The sequence below is a fragment of the Eubalaena glacialis genome, chromosome 9 (genome assembly GCF_028564815.1).
Source record: "Eubalaena glacialis isolate mEubGla1 chromosome 9, mEubGla1.1.hap2.+ XY, whole genome shotgun sequence".
Taxonomy (NCBI): domain Eukaryota; kingdom Metazoa; phylum Chordata; class Mammalia; order Artiodactyla; family Balaenidae; genus Eubalaena; species Eubalaena glacialis.
The window spans coordinates 25,005,093-25,021,717 of record NC_083724.1 but is presented as its reverse complement, the minus strand read 5'-3'; the positions used below and the strand labels follow the sequence as shown (position 1 = coordinate 25,021,717).

Genomic DNA, 16,625 nt, shown 5'->3' with positions numbered 1-16,625 from the left:
CACCTCACAGAGCAGTTGGGAAGATCAAGTGAAGTGACATATGCGGAGTTTGAAGCACACATCTGGCTACTAGCCCCTGGACGTTTCTGTGGATCAGGGTCAACCTACCGGCGTTTCCAGTATCACACGGCTGGACCGTCGTTTGCCCCACTCAAAATTATAGCGATGCCGCAATGAGAACGCCGTGGGCACAGTGAATAATATTCACATTTAGCAGATGAATCCAGAACATACATGGTGGGCAACGTCCTGCTCAAAAGATGATGCTCCCAGCTGGATACGGTTGTTCAGATACCTTCAGACCAGCTCAGAAGTGATGTATTCCTGCCTGTTATCTGGTTAGATGCTTCCTTTAGAATGAATGCAGAATAATTCATCTGCTGAACAGACATTCATTGAGCACCTGCTACTCATCAGGCACCGGGGAACAAAGGAGAGCGTGACACAAAGCTTACACTTAAGGAACGTACAGCCTCCAAGATGAGATGAATAAGAAAGGCAGTTTTAACACAAAATAGTGAATACATCATAGATATACACGGGGGCTGTGGGGAGTAGAGGAGCAGAGCACAGGAACTAGCCCAATTTGCAGAGGTGGGTGGACGCCGTCAGAGTCCCTGGGAGAAGACAGCCAGCGTCTGAGCAGAGGCTTAAGGGATGAGCAGGAGTTGGGCAAGGAGGACGGGAGTGACAGCATTTTCGGCAGAAGGAACAGTATTTGCAAAGGCACAGATGGCAGTAACAGCAGGGTATGGTGAATGCCAGGAACTACAAGCAGTTTGGTGTTGTAGGAGTTTAAACAGGAGGGTGAGAAATGGGGGAAAAATACGCTAGCTAGAGCAACAGGACAGGAGCAGATAGCGGGGGAATTCCAGAGGAGGCCTTGGGCTTCATCCTGTGGGTCATGGAGAACCCTGGCAGATATCAAGCACTGCAAGAACGCAATCAGATGGTACTTTAGAAAGATCACTCCAGTGATTGTGAGGAGAATGAGCTCGTCGGGAGACTGGAGTCAGAGAGATCAGTAAGAGCACCTCTCAGCCGGACAGAAGATGCTGCTACAAGATCAGTGTTGATAAGGAGGGAGGAAGGGCTACATACAAATACTAAGGAGGCAAGCTGAACAGACCTGAGGACTGCCTGGACATGGGTGGCAAAGGGAGAGGTGCTGTGGATGATGTATAAATGCTTACCATGGTGAGAAAGAAGAGAATTCAGGTGAAGTTATTTTGTTTTGTTCTTTTCAGTAAAAGAGGATGAATTTAAGTTTTGACATGTGACGTTTGAGGTGTACAAGGATATACAAGTTGAAATGTCAGTATAAAAACTCACAGAGTAGTCTGCATTAGAGATAATAGCTTCAGAGTCAACAGCACTTATAAAATCTTGACAAGATGAAAAGGGCAGGTAGACGGTGATCAGGGAGAAAAGCAGTGGGCACAGGAAGAACCCTGGGAGAACACCAATATTTAACAAGAAGACAGAAGAAGAGGCTGTGACAAAGACAGAAGAAAAAGTCCAAGGGCTAGAGAAGCAGAGATCACAGAAATCAAGGGATTAGTTTCAAGAAGCTGTGAGTGAGTGGTCACCACTGTCAAATGCAGTAGAGAAAGGTCCGCCAAGTTGAAGGATGAAAACCGTACGCTTCCTTTAACAATTAGGAGGTCATATGTATGCACGCTGGTTAGACCTCTTGGTTGCAGACAATTGAATCCACTCAAGGTACTTTAGGCAGAAAGGTATTTATTAGAGGTTATTAGATAAGCATACACAATCTCCAGGAGGCCACAGACACAGGTTTGGAGGTCTCTCTGCCGGGAACAGCAGCAGTCGCCAGGGCAAACACCCACCCTCACCACAGGACTGTTACAGTGGAAACCCCACTGCCACCTGTGATCAGAACCTTCACCAAAGCTGCCCCAGATGAATAAACACCTCAGCCACGGAGCCTACAAAAAGGGCCACGCTTCCTAAGAGCAACCTCATTCCAGGATGAGTTTGCTCCATGCCACCTAACTGAATGTTCACCTTCAGACTTCCAAAGTCCCATCACCTACTTCATCCACAAATGATACCTCTTGTGCAGCATAAAAGGAAGATGGAGTCAAAAAAAAAAAAAAAAGGCAAGAATAATCTTTATTCCTCAGAAACACATTTGTAAAAATGTATCAATGAAATCAAAAGATTCAGAACACAATTATCTGTATGCAGCACGTACACTGAGGACCAAAACATCTGCTAAAAGGAAATACACCTGTAAACATGTATCTTAGGGAGCGTTTATAGGTGATCAACTCCACTGTGCAGGGTGTGCAGCTGATTCCCTCCTTCTGGATAGATTTTTGTGGTAACCAAAAAAAAAAAAAAAGATCAGATTTTGGCAATAAACTATCTCAAGGGAGGGAAACACATTTTTTTTTAAAAAAGGCTTAAAAGGGCCAAATTACAATTACATATATAAAAAATGGCACAAGAATTGATTTCACAAAAATACTAAGGAAAGTATCTCAGGCTTACCTATCAGGAGGAAAAAAAGGTCTTACTCGGGGGCTTGAAACGGGGGGGGGGGGGGGGGGGGCGGGGGCGGAAATAAAGAGTTTGGTACGAGTTCTACCCTAAAAGGCAACATATTGATTTCTGGTTCTACAGAAAGACTGTGTAACACCCTCCTATCCTCTTGCACGGGATGCTTTGGCACAACTTCACTAAAATTTTACACACTTCAATTTGAGCCATAAATGTATCTCATATTGCATGTTGCTTCTTAAAAGAATGAAGCCTAGGATAAAAACCAACCCTCAAACTATATATTCTGACAGTGTGCATTCATAATTATGTCTTCTGAAAGCACGCAAGTTAGCAGCACCAATCGTTAAGACATTAAAAAATTATTCTTGTACTTGAGCAGCAACTTCTATAAAAATAAAGGCTATGTGATTTCTGATTAATAAAACTGCGAGAATTCAAAGTGACTAAACTGCTTTAAGATAGGAAATTCAAAATCTCCCTGTATTGATATAACCTTTAACATGTTATATACTTTATTCAGCTTTTGAAAGAGGTAACCCTCTGTTAAAGAAGGTCTGAATGTTATGTCCTCAGCCTAAGAATATTAAATGTTGATAAATCACAGAATTGTAGAGCTAGAGAGGACCTTGTGATCATTTAGTCCAACTTGCTCTTTTCAGACGGGGAAAATGAGGCCAACAGAGGGGAGACGGTCTGTCCAAGATCACACAATGGCAGAGGCTGGGCCCCAGTGACCTCAATTCCCACCACTGTACTATATGGTACTCTCTACGGAGTGATCTTCCCAAGTTTTTCTGGTTTTCTTTGGTCCCATTCATTAAATAACAAAGAAACATCAGGTACACAGCAATACGATAAACACAGACTTATACTCCAATTTTAAAATCAGAATATCAAAACGATTCCTGAGCCTTTAACTACCTTCATTTTTTGAGAATGCAGTCAACAGTAAGTTAGGACTACCTATTGGGGTTATTTTCAAATATTTACACAGACACTGAAAACACCTTTCAGAACTATTCCTAGAAGACATTTCTACAAACACGTCCACGGGATGCCAAGACATTTTCCATGGGATGTAACGAAACTATGATGGTGAATGGAAGTAAGACGCTTCAGTCTCTCAAAGTGCAGTCATGAGTTTATCTCGATACATCATACTTTGCATTCCTCCTAAGTTCTTCTGGTTCTGGTCGTGGACATAATCGAAATGGCTGTCATCTCCACTGGCCGATGCTTTCCAATGCGGCCTGTCATCCTGAAAGGGCGGCCTGTCATCCTGAAAGGATGGCCTGTTTTGTTTGCAGAGTGAGTGGTTAGTGGGGGTGTGAAGACAATTCAGAGAGGTGAGTGAAACAACACAAGCACAAAGGAAACGGACAAGAAAAACCATGAACCGCATAAATGGGGATGGCTTTCAGATGGAAATGAATGGATTTTCTACTTTCAAGTATTTTAAAAATTCAGATGCGGGTCCTCTATCAACTTCCAGGTCGAGAACAGCTCTGCCCATGGTTGTGCCATCATCCCTCAAAGGGTGTCTGATGATCAAGTCAGTCTGGGGAAAGCTAGGTGGTGGTGAAAAAGGTTCCTTTTCTATGGGAATTCTCAAGAGCTGTTGCCATGTGAACGTACACTGTGAACGCCTCATGCAGCATTTTCCAAAAGTGCTGGACCAAATAATTCTCCTTTCCTGGAGAGTCTGATAAAACACAATGTGCTGGGAACCACCCCCAGAAATTCTGAGGCAGTAGGTCTGGGGTGGGGCTGGGACTCTGCATGAACAAGTTTGCAGGTGACACTGATGCTGCCAGGCAGCAGGGCCACCTGCAAGCAGCACTGGTCCAGCCTCCCTAGCATTCCCAGCCAGGTCTGCCTCACAAGGAAACCAATATGGTAAAACAGGCAAAAATCAGTGTTAAATTTTGTAAACACAAGGTTAAATTAAAAAGCATTTCTATAAATCTGTGTCTCATGTCTGGAAAAGAAACGGCCTTTGCAACACAGAAACATTTAGAAGTATTACTTCACTAGTTTAACTTGCTTTTAAATGTTACATGAATATCAAGTGCTTATGATCAAACTGCGCTGTTGTCCTACAGGATCCCCAGCAAACTTAGTAAGAACTATCAAGAACTAACTGCTCTCATTTGCCCTGTTCTCAATGGATTTATTCCCATCACTCCATTCGCCGCACTTTCTCGAGGAGCAAGGCTAGCAATCTCACTAAGAAATAACTTTATGCAAACTGAATTCACCAACTATGTTTCTGAAAGAGCTTCACACATAAACACCAATTAAGACTGATCTGAAATTCAAATCATGAAAGGAACGTTTGCCTTTACAAAGCTGGCATTAAAAAAAATCTCAAGCTTAACCGTAAATGCAACAAGGCAGGTGCCAGCTTACTTAGGAAGGACTGTGGTAGGTTAGGGCAGAGGTGGGTAAACACGGCCCTCAGCCTAAATCCCACACTGTCTATTTTCATAAATAAGCTTTATGGGAACACAATCAGGCCCATTCACTTCTGTATCATCTGTGGCTGCTTTCAAGCTACCATGGCAGAGTTGAGTAGTTGTGACAGAGACCACAAAGCTGAAAATATTGACTATCTGGCCCTTTACAGAAAAAGTTTACCGACCCCTAGGTTTAGAAAAAGATCCATCACCACAAAAAGCAACCCTCCACCCCATCCCTGGAAAAAAAAAATCCTTTCAAAAAATCCCACAACAAAAGTCCCTGAGCTTTAGTCATATTTTTAGTAAATGAATTCTCAGGACAGGAAAACGTTACTTAGAAATTATAAGTAACATTTCAAACATAAAACCAAACCCAAAATATCTGAAGTTAGAATGACTAAAACAAAACAAAACAAAACAAAAAACCCCACCCAGTTCATTTTTATTTCGTCAAGCATAACTTTAGTAAATCCAGACCCATCACCGGCTTATTTTGCTTTGCAAGTTATTCATCTCTTCCAGGACAAGACAACTCTTTAACAGTTGTTTCTGATGCAGAATTTCAATTCATAACTAAGTAGAAAAGGAGAGCTTGGGAAAGGACGGCTCTATGAGCTCAGGTACTTACCTGATGTTTGGAGAGTGCGGGTGCCACCGAGGCTGGCTGGGGTGGAGATTGGGGTGATACTGGGGCTAGAAATAAAACACCAAACTCGATTATTAGATGCCCTTTGCTTTCAATGGTCTTCACCGGCTGTGAATGGAGAGGCTCTTACTGAACCCTGGCTGGGGGAGCGCACGTTTCCCAGAATATCATGTTTCCCCCGTGACAAAGGCTGGGGGCTGCCCTCCAAGAAGAAAGCGGAAGGCATCTGCCTTGAAAGGGTGGCCTAGAGCGCCCAGGCAAGGCAATATTCATCTCTCCCAAGGGAACCGGATGGAAGGGGCCAGAGAGATGGGGAGAATGTGGGTAATTTATTCTTTAGAAACAATTTCTGTTGTTGCTGAAAATGACGACAACTGTGTGTAAACAGTTGCATCTGCAATCAGACAAGGACTGAACAGAGGATGCCAAGGCAGCAGGACTCTGGGTGAACTCTTTCTCTCTTGTTAAAAAAAACTTTCTAAAATGTGATCCAAAACAAACACCCCCCCCACCCCGCCCCCATCCCAGAAACAAACAAACAAAACCCCAAACCATCCAGAGCACCATTATCCTGATAAAACAGAAGGAAAGAAGTAGTTTGCCCATTTTAACATGAGAAAATGGATCCGGACTGATGACTCACAAAACAGCCCGGGGTGAAGACAAGGCTGGCCTGGGTGGGTGGCAGGCTGCCTGCCAGTCCACTTCTGGCCTGCAGAGGGCAGCGGTCCCAGACTCTGTCAGAAGCCCTGGGGCTTTTCAAGGCTAAATTTTCTATGGGGCAAATTAGGTTCTCCTGACATTTAAGTCACCACAGGCTTGCCACCATTATTCTTTTAATTATTTCTTCCCCTCTTCTCCCTCCCTGCTGTTCTGGTTAATAAGCAGAAGTCCATTCTCTATTATGAAAAATTCTCAGCAATTCTGTTCATTCTATTTTCATGGACCTGCGATGCCCTCCATGACTATTCTGTATTCCAGTGGCCCCTCTCCTTCAAGGATGCCTGTCAGCAAGTCCACAGCCCCCAAAGGACATCCTACTGGAAAGAGGAACCTGGAGAAAACATTTCAGTGGCAGAATCTGAAAGCTGACCAGGGCTTTAGAATCTCCTGGAAATAGTCACTTCATATTTCTCTCTCTTAGGGGATACAGAAACCCAGAGGTGATAGATGATTTGCCCAAAGCTGGACCGTTTCAGGCGTTTTGGCCATACAGCCAAGGCCCCAAAAGAGGCTCCACCAACTGGGTCTTGAACAAAAGAAAGTAACCTAGAATAGAAGTGGACCTTCTATTCTATACACCTTGTCTTCAAACACAACCAAATCAGATGCACTGGAGAGAGGTGGGCACCTTATCCATAGAGACTTGGAAGGAGGATATTCCAGAACCTTCCTTGGTCTCCTTTGGTAATTTATACACCCTCTAAAGCTGTCAAGGAGTATTTTTTAATGTTAACCCACATGGTTCTCAACCAGGACCGTTACATCTCCCTGGAGACAACTGGAAATGAGTATGTGCAGTTTTGCTAGTCACAATGACTGGAGGGTTACCTGTAACTCTTGGGCAGAGAAGAGGGAAGCTAAACCTCCTGTAACTCTAAGGACAGTCCCAAGCAATGAAGAACTGTTCCTCTCCAAATGCCAATAGTGCTCCCATCAAGGACACAGCAATCTGTCCTTTGCATTCGGCTAAGTTTGCTGAGCTCAGAGTAACACCAATGCTGCAATACCACCTTCCTGGAAACCTTTCTCAGCGCTCAGATGCTTACCGGGCCACCTCTCAGGATGTTCTCTTCCTGGTCAATTTACTCCCATTACGGCACCTCTAAAGGCTGGCAAGGAGCAGAGGGCCAGCGGTTGCCAAAGATGTTAAGAGAAGAACAACATCCAGGTAACAGTTGTCATGGATTTGATTTCAATGAACAATCGCCTTGACGTTCACTCTGAGCAGAGAATGCAGAGAAAGGGCATACCTGCGAGGCTGCTGGGGCAAGGGCAGCACTGAGCTGGGAATGCTTTGCTTTGTTTATTTTATTTTTTTTCTCCCCTTCAAGCACTAATCACCCATCAACAACATTCTAGCCACTCACACCTGAAAGTCCGACAGAAAAAAAAAAAAAAAAAATCTCTGACTAAGAAGATTCAAGAACCCAAAGGCAGCAAGGAGATCAGGAAAGCTGGCCTTTCCCCTACCAGGTGCAAAGCACTTTTTACACTAATTCCCTACAACTCGGAAGTCATGTCCAGGTTCTGCACATTGGGAATAAGATTTCATGTACAGAAGGCGATATCACAAAATTCTTCAGAAACATAATTTGGAGGTCTCATAAAGATAATGTACACTGGGATCCCTGCCCCCATCTAAGGAGTTAATATCTACAGTAATGAGACTGATTAGATCCAGAAAGAGACTGATTAGAATAAGGCTCCAAAGTGAACTCATCATGGAGTAGTTTTATTGTGACATTCAAAACCAGACTGATGATAGGGCAGAGAAACCCAGGAGAGGAGTGTCCCTTGGACATTCACACCCGCCCAGGACAAGAAAGCTGGCCGCCATGTTAGGGGGTCATCAGACATGGATGCTGCCTCTCAGCACATGATAACCTGGGAAGCCAGGGACACATCATTAGCTCAGGGCCCCCACCTGGCCACTCATCAGAACCACCTTAGAGAGGCACCGCAGCTTGCCAATACCCAGATCCCACCCACCCTAGAGTTTCTGATTCAACCAGTCCAGGCTGAGGCCCAAGCACCAATTATTTTTTTAAAGCTTGCCAGATGGTTTTAACATGCAGCAGGGCTGAGAACCACTGGTGCCGGTGATTTCCAATCAAGGGGCTCAGAGAAGGCTCTGCGGAGGTGACAGCTTCCCAGCAGACAAGTGTGGGCCAAGGAACAGTGGCAAAAAATTATGGGGCAACAATGATGTGATTCTCCCTAAAGATGCTACCAGAAAACTACTAGAGCTAATCAATGAATTTGGTAAAGTAGCAGGATACAAAATTAATGCACAGAAATCTCTTGCATTCCTATATACCTAATGATGGAAAATGTGAAAGAGAAATTAAGGAAACACTCCCATTTACCATTGCAACAAAAAGAATAAAATACCTAGGAATAAACCTACCTAAGGAGATAAAAGACCTGTATGCAGAAAACTATAAGACACTGATGAAAGAAATTAAAGATGATACAAATAGCTGGAGAGATACACCATGTTCTTGGATTGGAAGAATCAACATTGTGAAAATGACTATACTACCCAAAGCAATCTACAGATTCAGTGCAATCTCTATCAAACTACCAATGGCATTTTTCACAGAACTAGAACAAAAATTTTCACAATGTGTATGGAAACACAAAAGACCCCGAATAGCCAAAGCAATCTTGAGAAAGAAAAACGGAGCTGGAGGAATCAGGCTCCCTGACTTCAGACTATACTACAAAGCTACAGTAACCAAGACAGTATGGTATTGGCACAAAAACAGAAATATAGATCAATGGAACAGGATAGAAAGCCCGGAGATAAACCCACACACATATGGTCACCTTATTTTTGATAAAGAAGGCAAGAGTATACAATGGAGAAAAGACAGTCTCTACAATAAGCGGTGCTGGGAAAACTGGACAGCTACATGTAAAAGAATGAAAACTCCCTAACACCCTACACAAAAATAAACTCAAAATGGATTAAAGACCTAAATGTAAGGCCAGACACTACAAAGCTCTTAGAGGAAAACATAGGCAGAACACTCTATGACATAAATCACAGCAAGATCCTTTTTGACCCACCTCCTAGAGAAATGGAAATAAAAACAAAAATAAACAAATGGGACCTAATGAAACTTCAAAGCTTTTGCACAGCAAAGGAAACCATAAACAAGACGAAAAGACAACCCTCAGAATGGGAGAACATATTTGCAAACGAAGCAACTGACAAAGGATTAATCTCCAAAATATACAAGCAGCTCATGCAGCTCAATATCAAAAAAAACAAACAACTCAATCCAAAAATAGGCAGAAGACCTAAATAGACATTTCTCCAAAGAAGACATACAGATTGCCAACAAACACATGAAAGGATGCTCAACATCACTAATCATTAGAGAAATGCAAATCAAAACTACAATGAGGTATCACCTCACACCAGTGAGAATGGCCATCATCAAAAAATCTACAAACAATAAATGCTGGAGAGGGTGTGGAGAAAAGGGAACCCTCCTGCACTGTTGGTGGGAATGTAAATTGATACAGCCACTATGCAGAACAGTATGGAGGTTCCTTAAAAAACTAAAAATAGAACTACCATACGACCCAGCAATCCCACTACTGGGCATATACCCTGAGAAAACCATAATTCGAAAAGAGTCATGTACCACAATGTTCATTGCAGCTCTATTTACAATAGCCAGAACATGGAAGCAACCTAAGTGACCATCGACAGATGAATGTATAAAGAAGATGTGGCACATATATACAATGGAATATTACTCAGCCATAAAAAGAAACGAAATTGAGTTATTTGTAGTGAGGTGGACGGACCTAGAGTCTGTCATACAGAGTGAAATAAGTCAGAAAGAGAAAAACAAATACTGTATGCTAACACATATATATGGAATCTAAAAAAAAAAAAAAAAAAAAAAAAAGGTCATGAAGAACCTAGGGGCAAGATGGGAATAAAGACGCAGACCTACTAGGGAATGGACTTGAGGATATGGGGAGTGGGAAGGGTAAGCTGGGACAAAGTGAGAGAGTGGCATGGACATATATACACTACCAAATGTAAAATAGATAGCTAGTGGGAAGCAGCCGCATAGCACAGGGAGATCAGCTCGGTGCTTTGTGACCACCTAGAGGGGTGGGATAGGGAGGGTGGGAGGGACACGCAAGAGGGAGGGGATATGGGGATATATGTATATGTATAGCTGATTCACTTTGTTATACAGCAGAAACTAACACACCATTGTAAAGCAATTATACTCCAACAAAGATGTTAAAAAAAAAATGATGTGATTCTCTAAGAACTGAACACATGATGTACGCTAAGGAGCAGGGACAATAAATGTAGAAAAGTTAAGTTGGACCCAGGTTACAGAAGGCTGCAAACAGCCAGCGAGAGCTACCCACAGCAGTGGCTGGTGGGCAGGCAGGGGGTTCAGGCCTTGATGGTCATCCTGTGAAAGAGCAGAACATCAGCCATGGAAACCCATCTCCACTCTTTCTGCAGGCAACAGGCCTAGCACAGTGCTTTACAAAGCAGGTTCTAGAAACCACTATTCCACTGATGGAAATGAACACACCACCAACAGAAAGTGGTGGGGGAAGCCAGCTTTTCTTATGGTGGGAAGGTTGTCCAACAGTCAAATGATTTGCGGAAACACTGGATTTAAAAAAATAAAACGTTGTCTTCCTTGAAGGGTTTTTCGGCACTTTTGACATCCCAATGGGCACCATAAGATCCAAGAAGGGAATGAAGGACGCAGCATTTCCCAAACATGTGACCAAGACATCCTTTCCTGGGGGCACATCTCCAGGGACTCATGTTTCCTGGGCCTAGAACACACTTGGACAAAAAATGGCCTCACTTGAGTGCCCCCGAGAGGCTGTGTTTGACCACCCAGAAACTTAGAACATATATCCCTCCTGCTTGCCAGTGCACAAGGTTAAGAAAAACAGGCAGCTCAGGTGACCAAGAGGAAGCAGGGGTCAGGGGAGAAGGCTCTCCTCTTACTGTTTTCTCAAAAAAAACATGTACTGCTGTTATTTCTTCAAAACCTGATTATAAGCGCAATGACTGCTCAGTGTGGAAAATTTAGACACTTTATGAAGTATGACATGAAAACCTTTAAAAGCAATAGCTCACCTGGTAATTATGGACTTCAGGATTTGTTTTAGAGCTAAAAAAAGAAAAGAAAAACTGTAATGTAACAGGTTGTAAAGCGGCATTATTACTGATTTATTTAACAGTTGTAAACTAATCCTAGGTGCTAGCTGCTCTGTTAGCAACTTTCACAAATACTATTTCTTTTCGGTTACTAGCAGCTTAAATGAACATATAATTGGGGAAACCAAATAGCAGCTCTCATTCGTCACTTTAGAGCTCACAAATAGAAACATGTAGGTAATATTCCAGAACCGTGCTTGTAATGTTATATTTTGGTGGCAAAAAGGAGGTCCTTTCAGTTGGGCAAACTAAATAATTTTAGTTCCCATTCCAGGCCTGCCCTGGCATTGCTGGGTGGCCCACGGTACCGGGCAGCTCAAGTGATGCCCAGGGCTTTCTCCAGCTCAAGGGAGGGCCACCAGCCACTTCTGAGCATCCACCACTGTGGGTCCCCCTGCTCTCAAAAATGCTGCCATGATGTGGCCACCACTCTGGAATGTTCATCCACGTAAGGTTCTGTACTGGGAACTTCACATCTGTTATTATTCAATCCACACAACAAGGCTATGAGGTCAATAAATGTTACCACCTCATTTTATAGATAAAGGAACGGTTGCCTAACAGAGAAGTTAGGACACTTGCTAGCTAGTCCATGGCTGCGCCGTGACCGGAACTGACATTTGCAAAACCCCTAGGCCGGTATCCTTTCCGCTAAGCCACACTGGCTCTCTGAGAACCTGTGGAAAGGTTCCAGGCTCTTCATGCATGATCCTATTTTGATGGAATCTGAAGTATAACTACTCTGGTAAAAACTATGGGTGGAGACGGTTGGTGCAAAACACAATGTATTTAATATGCAAGCTCGGCATCTGCCAGAAAAACCACAGACCAACCCAGCACAATCATTGGGCTAGGTTGCTAGGGTGGCGTGTTCAAAATCAAGGTTTACTGCTCCTCCAGCAATGAGAGGAAAACATTTCATGGTTATGAGTCTTGCTTAGGGTCTAAATAACCCTGTGTTCCAGTTTTCATAGAGGGCCAGTGCACAGAGCCAGGCTCTGGGCCAGATTCACCCCCAGCTGCATTTCACCAGGAGGGCTAAGTGTTCTGCAAGGTGCTATTTTCCTGGCATCACCTCTGCGCCCAGAGCACGGTTTCATCCCCAGCTCCCATAGAAATCCTCCCCACCCCCAGGATCCCACAGGCTGTGAAGAGCAACTGAACAGCTGCAAACAGTGGTTATTAGATCATTTGTTCCTAAAGGGTATATTTACTGGGTTTTTTTCGTGTGTGTGGTGGAGATTTGTTTTTTAATTTTATTTTGGTTCTCAATATATATAATCTCTACTAGACGCTAAGAGGAAAATGTAATTTTATTAGGGAAAAACAAACAAGCAAAACAATCACTTCCTTAGCAAAGGAAAGAAATGTAACTCACAAGCCCCTGAGAATTAAAAACAAGACATGCTGACAGGCATACTTTCAGCATACTACCCGCCATAGGGATCCTGGAAACAGGGCAAGCTTGCAGGCCTAAAACTAACCCATGCAGGATCCCTGCCACCTCCTCCCATCCTCAGGGGTCCAGGCCTGATGCATAGCAGTTCAACAGGACCCTGGAGCCCTTCGTGAGATGCTGAGAACTGAACCAAGACAGAAGAGCCAGACATTTGACGCCCAGCCGAATGGCACTGCAGGCAGCGTTTGCAATCAGAGTGCCAGGCTGAGTTTCCAGCTGTGTGATACAACGGCCAGCTATGTTCTCCAGAACCTTGGGGTCCTTGGAGGTATCTTGGGGCTGCCTGTGGGATGCGGGGGGTGGAGATGAGCAGCAGGTGCCAGCCCTGCCCTCCCCTCCCTGCTCGGTGTCATCCAGAGCAGTCCCGCTTTGGTGTGTTCTCTGTACTGGGCTTCCATGGCAGGTTTCTCCTAGTGGGCCAAAATCAAAAGCTAAAAAATTTCGAAAAACACTTGATCTAGCCCAACCTCTTTGTTTTCAGATGAGAAAAAGGCCGCCCCAGAGCTGAATTAGAGAAATGCCAGGGCTGGGTGGGAAGCCTCCTGATCCCTCATCACTAACCCACGCCTCCACACGCCGCACTCTACCAACCGCCCAGGGCGTATGGCGCACCAAGATATGCTGACCTCAAAGACCACCCTCCCTAGTAGCCTGAGACCTGTGCCTGGGATGACCAGAGACTAACCAGATGGGGCTTCCAGTGGCTGGAGCTTGGACACAAGGGCCAAAACAATTATATAGTCTGTGATTCTCTAGCATGACAGCTGTCCACTGAGGTCGAAACTCACATAAGAAAACAATCGTTTCAGGGAGAGAAGGAGAGTACACACCAGGTGGGACAGTGCCCTCTTGGGCAGCACACGAGACTCACCTGGGAGCTTTAAAACCACAGATGCCCAGGTCCTCAGCCGGATTAGCCTGGGGTGTGGCCTGGCTGAGGGTCTCAAAGCTCAGCAGGTGATTCCAATGTACAGGAAAGATCAAGGCCACCTGTGCTGGAGAAGGGGGCGGCAAACCACGCCCCATGGGCCGAACCTGGCCCACCTGCTTTTGTGAGTAAAGTTTAATCAGAACACGGCCGGAGTCGTTCATTCACATACTGTCTATGCTGCTTTCATGCTCCGGGGGCAGAGTGGAATGGTCCTGAGAGAGACACCAGAGCCTGCAATGTCTAAAATATTTACGACCAGGCACTTTACAGAAAAAGTTTGTTGACACCGGTGCTAGAGTTTCAGTCTTGTGACAAGTTCTCTTCCTACAGGAATTTCACTGGGTGTTGATAAAGGTCTTCTACGTTGTATGACATGAAACCCGCACGTCACTAAGCGGATCCAGTTTTTGTTCTCGGGGAGCTTTTGCTCAAGAGCACGGCCTTTCTTTCCCTTCACTGCCTGCAGTGCCGTTAGCACACTGTGCCACACACATTCCTATCACCTTTATCACCCACTGTTACAGTACACAAAGCACAAAGCCACTCAAACAAAGCATCTGTGTTTTCCAAAAAAACAAACTGTCTTGGAACATTCTACTGTGTACTTATTGAAAGCCAGGTGGACGGTATAGCCAGGCAGCAGAAAAAGGGGGTGGAGAGGAAACCATCAGGTGCTTCACTCTGTGATTTAACTGTATTAAGGAAAAAGTCAACACTGCAAACACAGTAATTCGAGAGCAGAGCCATACCCGGACTCTGGGGGCACTTACCAGAACTGAGCTGCTATCATCGGGTTGCTTGCTTTAAAGGAAAAACAGAAAAGTATGACATCTTAGAGAGCTTCACCACTTTTTACCATTTTTCCCACTTGTTACCAATGATCAGGGAAGAGATTCCTGTGATCTCAGAGCAGTCCCAACCCCAGGAGGCAGAATCTTCATCTTGGCTACCTCTCCTTTCTGGAGGAAAAGTAAATCACCTGCCGCTGTGCCCCACCCTCCAATTCACTCAGAACCCGCTCTCTGAGCTCGTTCCCAGGGCCAGGAGTCCTAGGAGGCAGAGACAGACAGTCCCTGCTCTCAAGGAGCTCACAGTCTTGACACAGAGACAGAGGCGTGAAAGATCGAAGACAGGCTGACATACAAGCAGTAACCTGTGCAGGGGAGCTCGGGGCAGACACCTCCGACTGGGTTCGGGGTGTGAAGTCTGCGGAAGGGGCCATGGACAGAGGCAGAGCTTGTGCACCTAGATACCATTTTGTTTTTTGAAAAATGGAGCATGGAAAATCATTAAAAGTTTCACAAAGATGCTGGAACTCTGGCTGGAGAAAATGTCAGTAACATAAAGGAGGGAAAGAGGATGAAGACCAGGAAGGGAAGTGGAGGAGAAGCACGGAACCTGGAGCCTGGAAGGGCTCTAAGGCCACCTCGTGGCATCAAGCACCCTCCCCTCTGCAGCAGCCGCACCGCGGCGCCTTTCCCTTTGTGCCTGTCCACCTCCAAGGACTGGGCGCTCACTCTGTAAAGAGGGAGCACTATGTTTGGACGGCCCCACCAGAAAGTTCTTCCTTCGACCGGGGTGTTTCGGGGCAACTTTGACCCAGCTGGCTACGTGCACAAGCATAATAACGCTCACCAGGGAGGTGAACACAGCCCTTGGGACAGAGAGCTTTCTCATCCCCCCACCCCCGGTCCCGCCCCATCACTCATCACTCCCAGTTCCTGCAATCAATCACTCTTCAGGGACCTGTCACCCTCCCTGGGCACAGCCCCATCCTCTCAACCTCTGGTCTTTCTTGAAAGTGAGGCCACCTTCCTTGGGCTCTGGGCAATTTTTTTCCCCACGAAAGCAGCCAAGAATGGCTTTAGAGAGTTTCTGGCTGCCACGCTATTGCACCGTTGGTTCAAAAAGGAAGGAAACAGTGGGGAACACAAGGTTAAAGATTCTAGATGGGAAAGCACAGGTGCCAGGTCCCACAAAGGCCCACTAAGTCCTGAGTTATACAAGAAAAACATATGAAATGGCCAGTACAATGATATATGGGAGGGAACGAGAGTGGGGTGGGGAGATGCAGAGGTCCTGCTGTAAAACAACAAGATAGTCCTGAATGGAGAAGCAGTCAAGTGTGGACAAAGGAGAGCCAGGAAATGGGATCTGGAGGCCGGGTCTAAACAGAAATGAGCCCGGCTTGCTCATCTGCTGACTGAACCTGTAACTGGGTACCAGGCCTCATGCAGGTGTGAGGCCACAGTAGTAAATGACAGACAAAGCTCGGGGAGTTCGGGAAAGGGGGGGTGGGGAGGGGCAAGCATCCTGGGGCCTGGCTAAACTCAAGGGCAGGGTGTGCCTGGATTGACTGTGGGCCCCGAGTCCAGTATTTAATTAGTTCTGGTTCCACTCTTAAGTGGTCAGGATTCTGGTTAGCGCGAGACTGATGTCCCCAATTGAAACTGGAAGATGGAGGAGAGAACGGACTCTGCTTCCCTCCAAGACATGTCATCATCTTCCACGGGCAAGAAACATGTTTACCTATGATATCCCTAAGGTCCCAGGTCCAACAGAAGCAAAGAGGTACAAGAAAAGAAATATGGAAAAGGGGGAGAAGGAAATGAACACATCCAATGGGAAAGACTAAAGACAGCTGGATGGTGAGA

At 45.2% G+C, this 16,625-nt stretch overlaps 1 protein-coding gene across 3 annotated transcripts in view; it reads right to left on the bottom strand.

Annotated features, from left to right (window-relative positions):
• EPB41L4B (erythrocyte membrane protein band 4.1 like 4B) overlaps positions 1-16,625 on the bottom strand; it is a 139,553-nt gene that overhangs the window by 56,012 nt on the left and 66,916 nt on the right. For 2 of the 3 annotated variants that reach the window (XM_061201062.1, XM_061201061.1), the window contains exons 13-15: positions 14,742-14,772; positions 11,501-11,534; positions 5,617-5,681 (exon numbers count right to left, since the gene is read on the bottom strand). In XM_061201062.1, coding sequence (XP_061057045.1) covers positions 5,617-5,681; positions 11,501-11,534; positions 14,742-14,772 — 130 coding nt within the window. Of the gene's footprint in view, positions 1-2,901; positions 3,822-5,616; positions 5,682-11,500; positions 11,535-14,741; positions 14,773-16,625 lie in introns of those variants that run through there. The other variant, XM_061201063.1, reaches the window with a different exon arrangement.